The sequence below is a fragment of the Muscardinus avellanarius genome (genome assembly GCF_963383645.1).
Source record: "Muscardinus avellanarius genome assembly, chromosome: 6".
NCBI classification, from domain to species: Eukaryota; Metazoa; Chordata; class Mammalia; order Rodentia; family Gliridae; genus Muscardinus; species Muscardinus avellanarius.
This window is the reverse complement of record NC_137791.1, coordinates 123,781,421-123,795,125: the sequence shown is the minus strand read 5'-3', so window position 1 is coordinate 123,795,125 and position 13,705 is coordinate 123,781,421. Positions and strand designations below refer to the sequence as shown.

General features: G+C 35.2%; 1 protein-coding gene across 1 annotated transcript in view; it reads left to right on the top strand.

Moving 5' to 3' along the window:
- The window catches only part of SLIT2 (slit guidance ligand 2), a gene marked incomplete at both ends in the record, with an annotated part of 373,384 nt that overhangs the window by 299,334 nt on the left and 60,345 nt on the right, over positions 1 to 13,705 (top strand). The window contains 4 exon segments of the mRNA XM_080697867.1: positions 432 to 503; positions 969 to 1,040; positions 3,136 to 3,207; positions 6,531 to 6,694. Coding sequence (XP_080553993.1) covers positions 432 to 503; positions 969 to 1,040; positions 3,136 to 3,207; positions 6,531 to 6,694 — 380 coding nt within the window.

Genomic DNA, 13,705 nt, shown 5'->3' with positions numbered 1-13,705 from the left:
TTTTAAGAACAATGATTTGTCTTTTACCCACGAAATGTGTCTATTGTGGGTAGTCTCCAAGAAAGCTCTCTATGAGCATCCCAAGTTCTGAAGGAGATAGAAGCAAATGGATGTGGGAAATCTTTCCCCTGACGTTTCTGTTCTAAATGAAAGGAGATTAGCCTCTGTGCCTGCAGTTCATTAGAAAATGCAAGACATATGTCCACTCCTGATTTCAACAGGGAAGACTGTGAATAAACATAAATATGAGTACATTCCATCCTGGAGGGGACTCTAGTGTTTGTTACTTTCAGATAATATCAAGAAACTAACAATGCCGTGGCTGGGAGTAGAAAGAACCTTGTCTTTCTGAGAATCACCCAGATTTCTCTTTTGGTTATTAGGAAACTCACTCTGTGTCTTTCTTTCTTTTTTTTTTTTTTTTTCTTTAGAGACTTAAGTAACAACCGGATAAGCACCCTTTCCAATCAGAGCTTCAGTAACATGACACAGCTTCTCACCTTGTAAGTGTAAAAGTGTGATACTGAGTATTCATTAACTCATGGGGCAAAAATACATTTGCTTGACTCTGTCCATGGAGACACACTCTGCCCTCAAGAAATGTTAGTTCCTTTGGGAGAAACCAGAAAAGCCTTGATAAACAATCACATATACTAGAGAAAATATTGTGTCCTGAAAAACAAACAAATTATTATGTTGCAAGAGAATTAGAGGGCATCCTTCAGATAGGTTTCTGCAAAGTGACATCTTAGGGAGGAAGGAGAGAGATTACACTTTAGATTGTAGTTGGGAAATGACCATCTTGCATTACAGAGAAAACACAAAGATAAATCATGTATATCATGTGCAGATATTCTCAATTTGTAAGAGGCTCAAAGAGCCCATCTCTTTACCAGTTTACTTTAAAACTTATATGTGGGTACTATTGGATTTCTGCATAAAATAAATTGGCACATGTATGCTTTCAGGATTCTTAGTTACAACCGTCTGAGATGTATTCCTCCCCGAACCTTCGATGGATTGAAGTCTCTTCGATTACTGTAAGCATCCTAGGGTCAACAAATACCTCTGTTCTCAGGGATCAACAAATACATCTCTTCTCAGAGATCTAGGCTTTGAGTTGTCTTCTTTATAATTTCATGCTTTGTTAATTCTTGGCTATTTTAGGATATATGTATTAAGTTTTTCATAAATTCAGAAATAGGACAGTTTTTTTTGTACTGTACCATTGTATAATTGCTTTAATGGGGACACCACAACTTTCCCATTTTCGATGCTTCATGTTTTGGTAGTCATTTATTTAATAAAAACACTAAAATATATGTTTTATATGGCCCCCAAATATTTTAAAGAAATATGTGAAAAGTTAATTTTTGTAGAAATCACATAGTACATGAATATATTTTTGACCATTAAGATTATGTTTGACATGAAATAAAATGTGAATAGTAGCACTTCTGTAACCAATAAGTAACAGAGCAGTATGATGTGCTAGTCCAGATCTTTTTATAGGTATTTACTTTTAAATCATGTGTATCTCCACAGCTGTATAACTTTTGAAAGCCAAAAGGACAATCTTTCATTTTTTGTGCCACGTGCTATTATTTATTTAACATGTTGTGAAATATTTCCATTATATTATCTATAGGTATCACTCAATTGTTTAACTTGTTCATCATGTCCCATAGGTTAGAGAAAATAAAACTTAGGTATTCAACATCCTTCCTATCATTTAGTTTAATTATAAATTTCCATTATTTTATACAATAATGAATATTCTATAAATATGTCTTAGGGCAAATGTGCTTGCATTTTAGCAGTAGTTCAGGATGGGAAGGTCCTGTCAAGTATATTGAAAGGAAACCAATAGCAACATCAAGTTGTCTACCAAAGATTTCCTCAATTGATAAATTTATTTTTCATCAACTGTTTGGTAGAGTACTATTGTCAAGCATTTCTGTTCACATCGAATATTATTAATATTTTCATTTTTATCCATGTTGTAGACTGAAAATTATTTTATATTCCTATTTTAATTTGCATTTCTAATTTCTGGACCATTAGGGTATATTTTATTTGTTTTACTGAACATTCATGCTTCTTATTCTTTTTTTTTTTTTTTCCGGGTCTGGGGATGGAACCCAAGGCTATTTGACCTCCGAGCTACAGCCCCTGCCCTATTTTTTATTCTTTATTTTGAAACCGGGTCTCACTGAGTTGCCAAGAGGCTCACTAAGTAGCTGAGGCTATCTGCGAATCTTGATCCTCCAGTCTCAGCCTCCTAAATGCTGGGATTACAAGCGTGCGCCACCACATCTGACTTCATTTTTCTTATTCTGATGAAGCCCGATCATACCATTTTTTCCATTTCCTATGAGGTATTTTGTCATATTATTATAAATGTAGATAACATTGTTCATTGTCCATTAGCTGCTTGACCAGTTTTAGGTCTTTTTATAAAGAAATGTATCCTTGTAGCTTATAATGTTGCAACTATTTTCTTTTCTTTCTTTTTTTTTTTTTTTTTTTTGGTGGTACTGGGGTTCCTGAAAACCCTTCTACCTCTGTGCTACACTCCCAGACCTATTTTTATATTTTTTATTTGGAAACAGGGTCTCTTAAGCCAGCAAACCTGGCTTTGAACCAGCGTGATCACCCTCCTGTCTCTGCCTCCCAAGCACGGGATTACAAGCATGCACCATCACGCCCAGCTATTGCTACTATTTTTATTCTGTTGTACAAATGTAATACTTTATCATATATATTTCTGTTATCAGAAATTTATCACTTCTCCCCTTTATGGTTTCTGGGTTTTTATACTGTGTTTTTGAAAGCCTTCTCCATCCTATGTTTATACAAAGGAGTTTGTTGTCTTTTATTAGACTCTTACAAGTTTTATTTTTACATCTACCTCTTCAATATGGAATTTTTTTTGCAGATGGTATGAAGTAGGTACTAACTTTGCTTTTCCAAGTGGATATCCACTTGTAGCGACACTCTTTGTTGGATAGAACCCTTTTACTGAACTGACTTAAAATTATTATTATAAACTAAAGTCTCATATGTGCATGCGAATTCCTCTGAAATCTCTAAAGTATAGTCAGTCTAATCCTGTTTTGTTGTTGTTGCTTTCAGTTCTTTACATGGAAATGATATTTCTGCTGTGCCTGAAGGTGCTTTCAATGATCTTTCTGCATTATCACACCTGTGAGTACCTCCTAGTTCATGTCTATGGGTTTCGGGTCATACTCTCCTTCTATGAATTTAGAATGGTTATAATGGTCCTCTGCCACTCCTTTTATTGTATCATCTAAGATGTGATTTGTTTTATCATCAAAGGAACTGTAAAAATTTTCAGCCTGGATATAATTTTCTATACAGGACAGTTTTAATTTACACTTACTGATTTTATTCTCCATTAGTTTATTTTTTATTGCTTAACTAGAAATATTTCTAGTTAAGCAAACATGATCCCCCAACCTCATTAGCCTTTCTTCTTTCTTGTTCTCTGATTCTAGAAGATCAGTTTTCCCTTGAATTTGGTCTGGCTCAACCCTACTTTTCTCTGAATCATATGCCAAGCATCAGCTCCTCCAAAAAGTACACCCTGATTTGTTCAAACTGGATTCATTTATTTAGCAAATAGCACATTGCATAGACTATATGTAGCATGATGCAAAACTGCATTTGACTTGGTTCAAGACTCTGTAGTCTGGTAATGAGAAGGAACCATTTTCATAGGGATAGCATGTTGTTGCTTTTGTTTACTTTCATAGTGCCAATTTGTACCTCCATATTTCCTGGAAATACAGTAAAGCAATTAAAATACATGTGGTATATGATCTCCCAAAGATTTATTTGGGTGAAATTCCATTATTTCATTGCTACTAGGTATACTACTGATAACTTGGCAAACCTTGAGGGAAATTCAGGAATTAGCCCTAGCATCCCAAACTTCTTTTGATAAAGCTTAGCTTGGCACCACCTGGTGACAGTTCTCTGGTTTTATCCAAATATCGTATCATTTGAGCCTCAATTACCTGGAAGAGGTTTTCAGATCATGTCCCCCCATGGCTTTGTATCCCTGTTCAAACCCAGCAAACTTCAATGGAATAAGAAATTTAGAAAATTGATAAAGGGAATAGTTGGAAAATAGGATCCAATAGTCAATCACATTACAGCTGTAATAGTTTTATGGAGCTGCATAGTATGGGGTTTTATATATCCACCTGTCCGACTCCTTCTTACTCTTTGTATTGTGCATGCTCTGCTATATCACTAGGATCCAATAGGCAAAACCCCATTTTTTAATCTTTGGGCCCCAACATCTACCTCAATGTCAACATCAGGGCCAGTTCTTTACGCATTCCATGGCTGACATTTGCACAAGATACTGTCTGGTACCCAATTCATCACAGAGTAGGAAGCAGATATTCTGCTGGAATCAGGGTCAGATAGAAAATATAAACCCGAAGGGTGCTACTTGAACCGACTAGAGCTTTCCTTCACATAGTCGGGTGTAGTGGTGCACACCTGCAATCCCAGTACTTGAGAAGCTGAGACAGGAGGATCACAGGTCCAAGGACAGCCTCAGCAACTTAGCAAGACCCTCAGTAATGTAGCAAAACTCTGTTTCTAAACAACAACAACACAATAAATAAATAAATAAATAAATAAATAAATAAATCTGGGCATGGCTTGGAGATAGAATGTCTCTGGGTTCAATACTCCATACCCAATACCACACACACACACACACACACACACACACACACACACACACACAGAACTTTCCTTTCTGTGGCCACCCTTCTTCCTCCAAGAATGAGTGCAATTTGATTCCTCTTTGTCCGTGACTTTGTTCTGCCCTGTATCTCATTCCTGCCTTTTGCCTTTGTACCCTAGATCATAAAGAGCTCTGCTCTATTCTCTTTTTCTATTTCCCTTTGGTCCTTGTAAAGATTTAATATTAGTAAAGAGGAGACCAAGTGATTCAAAAGACAACATTTTTCTCCTCTTTCATTTAGAAGGGTTTGAATCTGAATATATATGAACATAGCTTTACTGCATCCCAATTCTTGGTTAAAGTTAGTCATTCCATCCCCAGGACTGCAAAAAGTAAATAATAATAATAATAATAATAATAATAATAATAATAATAATAATAATAGTAATAATAATAATAATAAATTAATTTTAAAAAATTGCTGAAATATAAAGTATTTTGATTTTGTAAGTGCTTTCTTAGGATTTGCAGCACAAAGAACCCAATTACTTAGGCCACAGAGCTATAAGTATTACTAATCAGAAGTTGATTATAAATCAAAATATAAATCGATTTTTGAATGCCAATTTATGCCTCTAGTACAGGTGCCCAAGATTCGCAAATGTGGGAACCCACTAATTCTCTTCTCTGGGCTCAGTTTTGTAATCTGTAGAGTGGAGTAAGAATATTAACTTTATAAAATTATTTCTGAAATAAGATAAGAGAATGGGCATAAATAGCATAGTGTAGCTTTTACAGACAGGAATGCCATAGTGTTAGGTATTATCTTGATTACTTTTTTTTTTTTTTTTTTTTTTTTGGTGGTGGTACTGGGATTCCTGGAAACCCTTCTATCTCTGGGCTACACTCCCAGACCTATTTTTATACTTTTTAAAATTTGGAAACAGGGTCTCTTAAGCCAGCACGGCTGGCTTCGAACCTGCGCTATCCTCTTGTCTCCGCCTCCCAAGTGCGGGGATTACAAGCGTGAGCCACCACGCCCAGAATCTTGATTACGTTTCTATCAATACAACTGCTTATGTGAGTAGGAATAAAAGTTCTAAAAGACATTGTGAAATGACAGGCCAGTGAAGGTCTAGGCCAGCTCTGGTGAACTAGCTGTGTGTGTCTTTACCATTTCATGCCACTTTTTACTGGTGTCCCTTTGTACTTACTGGTTTTTCACCTGAAACATCCTTAGGACCATTTCTAGCTACTTAATCTAACTGGCCCAAGTAGGTTAGATTGTCTTCACCACCAGCTCCCCCAGGAGAGTTAGCCAGTCTGCTCATAGTCATCCTGTAAGGGCTGTCGTCTAGTGTTTCTAATGAAGATGGTTTGTGTCTGACTATATATTCAACAACAGGAGCTATCTGGAGTCAGGAATGGTGCTTTGTTCATATTTGATTCCTCAGGACCTTCCATAGCAATTGTGTTCTCATTAAATCATTGGTAAATGCAGAATGTAATGATCTGCCCTTCGAATATGCTTATACCCAACATAAATCTGTCTCTGCAAGTATGAAGAGACCTTGTGAAGCCCAGAAAATATTAACAGTAGTTAGCGACCACTCACATCCCCCTCCTGAGCATGCTTCAGAAAAATAGAGACTCCCCAATGTCTCAATTTTCTTCTAAATCGTTGTCATGGATACGTCTCTAGGGATTTTCTACTGAACATCACTTTGAATTCTGTTCCCTTAGGAAATAACAATACTTCCATGCTTGTGTGTGTGTGTGTGCTTTTGTGGTGTTGTTTTTCCAGAGCGATTGGAGCCAACCCTCTTTACTGTGATTGTAACATGCAGTGGTTATCCGACTGGGTCAAGTCGGAATATAAGGAGCCCGGAATTGCTCGCTGTGCTGGTCCTGGAGAAATGGCAGATAAACTCTTACTCACGACTCCCTCCAAAAAATTCACATGTCAAGGTACAATTTTTAATTATTTGCACTTCTTTTTTTTAAAAAAAAAAATCACTATATTGATTAAAAGAGAAAAAGACAACCATTTGAAGCTAGAGTTCAAAGTTCTATTTGACAAGCTCAATAAGCCATAAAGTTTTTCTGCCTCTCTTCTTAGATGAAGTAGGGCAGTTACCTCGAAGCCCAAGTCAAGAAGTAGGCTTTTCAAATAAATCTCAGAAATTATTGGAAATGACTCCCTTTTCTTGAAAATGTAGGGGAAAATGCAAAGTACACAGTTTCGGGAAATTCTGTGCATAGCCTCTAACAAGTAAAATGTTTTGCTTTTGCCCTCTCTGAACATGTGCCCTGCTCTTAGGGCTGCCAGGGCCCTGTGGCTTCCTGATACCAGGTAAGAAGCAACAGGCCCTCCCAAGTTTCCCGCCAAATCTCCAGCTCTCCTGCTGTGCCATGGACTTCCTGTGGCCCCATGCTTGCTCCTTTATGATCCTTTCTTTGCCCTGTGTTTGATGTGTTTGTGAATCCCACATAATGAGTCTTATTTTTTCTCTTCTTACAAGAGTAATACATGAGGAGAAAAAAAAAAAAAACACTAAATCTTAATAGGAAAAAACTAAATAAGAAAGCCATTCGTGGTAGGGTATGCATGGAATCCCAGCACTTGGGAAACAGACAGGAAGATTGCAGGTTTGAGGCCTTCCTCAGCAGCAAAATAAGGCCCTGTTTCAAAATAAAAAATTAAAACAGCTAGACGTGTAGCTGTGATAGAATGGTCCTGGGTTCAGTTCCTAATACCATCAAAACAAACGCAAAATCGAAATAGGAAAATGTAAACAATAAGACACATTTTATTTCTGCAAAGGGAAATAAAATTAACTATGAATCACAAGTTCTAGAGACAGCCACTATTAAACTTACTTTTGTGTATCTTTTTATTTGGAGCAGTCTTACATATGAATTTAGTTTCCTAGCCAAAAACAGATATTATTCATAAATTGTAGTTGTTTTACGAGGGTCACTTAGAGCCTGGCATGGTGGCACGTGCTTGTAATCCCAGCATTCAGGAGGTTGAGACGGGAGTATTGTGGTTCGCGGACAGCCTCAGCTACTTAGTGAGGCTCTCTGCAACTCAGTGAGGCCTGGTTTCAAAATAAAGACTAAAAAATAGGGCAGGGGGTGTGGCTTGGAGATCGAATGCCCCTAGGTTACATCCCCAGACCTGCAAAAAAAAAAAAAAAAAAAAAAAAAAGAGGGTCACTTAGAATCATTAGATGGAGGAGAAAATATCTTGAAACATCTAAGTGTATGGGCATCAAAAGTTAATTAAGAATGTTTTTCATGTAATACTAAATGCTATGCGGGGGCATAGAGTAATTCACATGGTATTCCCTTCCAAGCCTTTCAAACCTAGATGAAAATATAAGTTTTCAACATGTGAACATTTATAGGAGAAAACATATTTAAGCAGATAACACTGTGCAGGGAATCACAGCATGAGTTCTGAACTCCAGGCCGATTAAGGTCAAATCCATCTTTGTTTTCAGTAGCTAGATGACCTAAACTTAATCATTTAACCAGACTCTACCTCAGTTTCCTCATGTGAAAACAGAGATGATAGTACTTTCCTGAAAGAGTTTCATTAAGATTGAGTGAAATTAATACATACACACAAGGCTTGCTGCCTCACACATAGTATGCCCTCAATATAGAGTAACAATTAATTACATCATGATAACATTACAACGCCCCACAAAAAGCGATGATATTCCATGATTTATTGATTAAAGTAGGAACTGCACACCCCAAACATTTTTAAGTTGGCATCTAATTTTTTTTATATCATAATCTGCAGTGCATTTTAAGTACTTATATTTAAAAAGAAAGCACCTCTGTTGGCTTTTAAAATATATTTACTATAATCTAAATATCATAACTAATTTTAAAGGAAACAAAGGCAAATTCCTCATTAATGGACGACATTGTTCTTTTTCTCTGGAGCTTCTATTTTTCTCTTGACTTCCTATCTCTATTACCTCAGAGATAAATAACACTCTTTGGTACAAAAGAAGATTGTTATATACATGACTGGAATTTTAAAAATTTCCCACCATCAGAATTCTTTAAGTTTTTATACTTTTCTCTTAATTAAATGTTCATTAGTATATCATTCTTTGAAAGAGCATAATTTTTATCTAAAAGTTTGTATTTGTGTTAAAAACTGAAAGTAAAATTTTATTGCAGTGCCTTTCTGCGTTTATGTGCATTGACTGCAAAAACATTTGCAAATGACAGTTATTTTACCCTGTTTTTTTGTAATCCCAGATATTTCCTTGGTGTAGGGACTCATAATAAGTTTCTGGTGGGCTAAGTGAGGGAGGAATGGCTGTCAAAGAGGAAGTATAAAACTAGCATAAAATTGTGTTTTTAGACAGATTACACAGAGAAGTTGAGAAATTGCAAACTCATTCTATTATACACCTCTTTTTGCCCAGGGATAGCCACATTTCATTTTGAAGAATGTTACTGCTTATCTATTTTTCTTACGTTTACAATTCCCTGGAGATATTGTTTCTTTTTTTTTTTGAGATATGTCTAGAAAAAAGTTATTATAACGGTTTTTGAAAAGCTACATACTTCTATTCCACTCTTTGCAGTTTTCATTAATTCATAATATATTAGTAGAAGTCTGATGCATACATAATACATACAAGTGTGTTTTACTCAAGATTTATCTAACTAATTCTGCTTTTTTTTGTTTGTTTAATGAGTACAGCATATCTCCTACTTAGTATAACATGAATGAAACTAGGCTTGGAGGAAAATTGGTCTTATTAGCCTTACTCACTACAACTTTCTACAGAGACATAAATGTTCTCTGTCTGCAGGAGTCAATATGGTAGCCCCTAGCTACATGTAGTTAGTGAGCAATTAACATATGGCTAATAAAATTGAGGAATTGGATTTTCCAGTTCCTTTTATTTAAATCTAAATGTAATTATCTGCACGTGACTCCCAGCTACCAAACTGGATAATGTAGTTGCTGCAAGCATTCAGAGAAAAAAATTGTGTCAGCAGAGATGGCCATGATATATATATATAATGGTGCAGGGTGTCTACACAAGCTGTTGAGACAAATAGAGAAATGTAAAGATAATACGCCAAGTCGGCAGAGATGTGGGAGCAGAGCTGCATACGAGAGAGATGATGAGCCTGTTTCTGCGCCACCAGCAAACAGTTGAGCAGAGACTTGTCTACTGAAAGATGATAAAAAAAAACATAGATTTATCAGCTGAACGTTGGCAGTTTAGTTTAATATTCATTATTATCAAATTCAGAGATTGCATATATTTGAAGGTCTACCTTACATAAGATGGCAAATAACCTGGATGTAGGTCAGTTGGCCAGCTATGCAAAATTCAACAAATATAATACAGTTGTATTCAGAAGATCTGAGGACTGTCTCCATTATCTTAAAATATTTTTTTGCAGTCCTAGGGATTGAACCCATGGGGATTCTAGCAACGAGTTATACCCCCCCCACCAGTCCTATTACCCCTCCCAGTCCTATTTTTTATTCTTTATTTTAAAACAGGGTCTCACTAAGTTGAAACTGGCTTCACTAAGTAGCTCAGGCTGGCCCCAACCTGCCATCATCCTGTCTCAGCCCCTCAAGTACTGGGATTATAAGCATGCACCACCACACTGGGCTTAATGTAGTTTTCAGTTGATAGCAATCACTGAAATTTAGGATTTTTTATTTATCTCAGCAATTGTCAAAATATCATGAATTTTCATTTTATTATAATTTCTATGCTAGTTCAAGAGTTATGACAATTCAGACTTGATCTTTGTCAGTACTACTACTGTTTCTACCACTAGTAGTAATAATGATAATACCTGGCATCTTTATTCAGTGTTCCATATTATGCTGAGTACTTTATCTACATTTTTATCTTTTAAACTTTATATGATTTCTGTGCAGGTGCTATCATTTTCTAATTTGAGAAATTACGTGTCTTACTTAGAGTAATGTCACTTTGTTGCTGAGTAAATAAAGTATTTGAAACTTGAATTTTTGACTCCAGAACCTATTGATAATGTTTACTTTATAATTCTCAATAAAAGTATTTTCAAGCCAGGCATAGTGGCGCACACTTGTAATCACAGCATTTGAGAGCCTGAGACAGGACGATCATCGTTATCTTGAAGGACAGCCTCAGCTACTTAGCAAGGCCCTTTGTAACTCAGTGAGACTCTTTTAAAATAAAGAATAAAAAATAAGGCTGGGCATTGGGCATGTATATCAGAGGCAGAATGCTAGAATGGCCCTAAGGTTCTATCCCCAGCCCTGGAAAAAAAAAAAGTATTTTCAAAACAAATGTTTGGTGTCAGTAAAATGACTGCCTTCCTATGGAAACATACTAAGAAAATGAGTTACAAATTATCCTCAATTTTTTTATATAAGAAGTAGATTGGTAGAAGGCAAAGTATTCTAATCTATTAATTAAATTAATTCACTCAAAGAAATCTCCTGAGCACACATGCTTTATGAAAGAATTAAATAATGTTTTTAATTGAAAGCAATTAAATGTTTTTTTTCTTTAAGTATCTTATGATTTGATATTTTCATACTTCAACTTTCCTCATATTATAGCAGTGTAATGTGTTTTGTTTTATTTATGAAAAAATTGTAGGTACAAACTGCTAATATTAAGTTTTTTCAATTTACATTTTCATATTATAGCAGGAAGATGAACATTTCTTTTTTGAAGACATTTCCATAAATATATCTAAATACAATTCAACTCTCTGCAAAAAAGCTATATTAGTATTTTAAGTAATTGATTCTTTCAGTAAAAATGAAGTCTCTACTTTTCAGTCATATTAGTCTCATAGTTTCGATGTAAAACAAATTAAAGGAACAGGATGACATAGATGATCTGAGTATATTTAGTAAATACCCAGATGAGAGCATTCCTGAGGGGAAAGCAAATGATCATGGTCTGTTCTTATAGTACAAACACTATGTCTTCGTCATAGGATTATCAGATGATGTTAGAGTGACCAAGAAATCTTCAATAAAAGAGAGAGTTTTGACCTCCACTTTGAAAACATCAGCATGGGACATGGGACTTTATTAACTTCTAATATTCCAGTTGAGACATCTTATATAAGAAGGATGAGCTTGACAGGCAACTAAACCACCTAAAGTTTTCACTTATTTTTATTTTCAGACATTCAACAAACACTTAGATGTGCTAAGAATTGAATTATTGTTGTTGTTATTTCTGGGAATTGAACTTAGGGGCATTCTTCCTCTGAGTTATACCCCCAGTCCTTTTGATTTTTTTAAATTTTGAAGCAAGGTCTTGCTAAATTTCTGGGGCTGTCCTCAAACCTGCTATCCTTCCACGGGGACTATAGGGGTATGTCACGATGCCTTGCTAAGGAATGAACATGCTATTGAAAATTAATGATATATTCCTTTGTTCATTAAATAAATATTACTAGAATACATACTATGTACCATACACAGTTCTGAGGTGTTTAGAATACAACAATAAACAATACAGAATTAAGGTCTATCCTTATGCGGCATATATTTTACCAGTGAATTAAATTGACTATGATTTTCTAATACAGAAGTTTGGTGATAGAAATACATGTCAGATATTATTTATAACTGAGCCAAACAATTATAGGATGGTAATGACATTGCCGGGGCATGGGGCCTTCAGGAAATTTTCTTGGGAAGCCAAGTGGAACTGAAGGCTGAACACACAAGAGACACAGAAACCCAAATAGCCAGGCATCTGACAGCTGTGATCTCAGATAAAGGGGCAGGAGATGCTGCTAAAAAAATTTCATTACTTCATTTGTGAAAGATAGATCCAGAATCAAGAAAATCTGGAAATTTTTTAAATCCTAAAATGATTGACATTCTCTTCTCCTAATTTTATATGTAAAGATTCCTATAACTTCTGGAATTCCTGGGGAAAATTCCATAACTCTCAGCAATGATAGTGAAATTCTACTGGTTTTCATAGCAAGGGCAGCATTTTTTAAGGGGAAGTTTTGGCTTGACTAAGGCCTTCTGAGTCTTAAAACTGTTGATTGACATTATCCTGGGTCATTTAAGTAATGATGAAGATGATTAAATAACTATCACAAACTAGAAGTAATGAAAAAACTCACTTGTTTTACTTCAATTTTGAAGCATTATTTAGAATTTTATCAAAGACTTTTATATTTTCAGATTTAGTGTCACTATCAAATAGTTAAAACTTTTAAGTGGTGTTAGTTTTGGGGGGTTATAAGTTATTCACTGGCTAAGAAACAATTCATGTTTGTATATAGTTATGTATCAGGAGCACCATTTTTAAAAAATAAAAAAGAACTATTTTATTTTTTTAACTTTAAGCTGGAAAATACTTTAACTGACATCAATGTAAAAGGTGACTATAGCCCACAGTCAATGAATATTCAGTTCTTACATATTTTATATCCATATTTTTCTGATAATTCTATAATTATTGCTTTTTTATTGATTTAGACTCAAGAAATTTATTTACAAGCCTATCATTACACATGAATGTAGCAAGTGACCAAGTAGTATTCCTAGAGAGGTCATAGTGAACCATCCGTGTAATGTGAATTTATAGGACTTTACCCCCTATCGTATGGTGACCATCTTTGTCTCTCAACTAGAACTATTCCTAAGGGCACCAATGATTTCCATCTTGCTAGATTCAATGACTTCTATTTATTTGCTCTTTTTGCATTTTAGCTAGTGGTGGCTACTTATCCCTTTTATTCATTCCCTTCCCTCTTTCTTCATTCCTTTGACTAACACCTTTTTTTCTTTTTTAATAATATATATATTTATTTATTTATTCATTCATTCATTTATATTGGTACTGGTGATTGAATCCAGAAACAGTTGTATCTCCAAGTTATACCCCCAGCCCTTTTTACTTCTATTTTGAAACAGGATCTAGTTAAGTTGTCAAAGTCTTG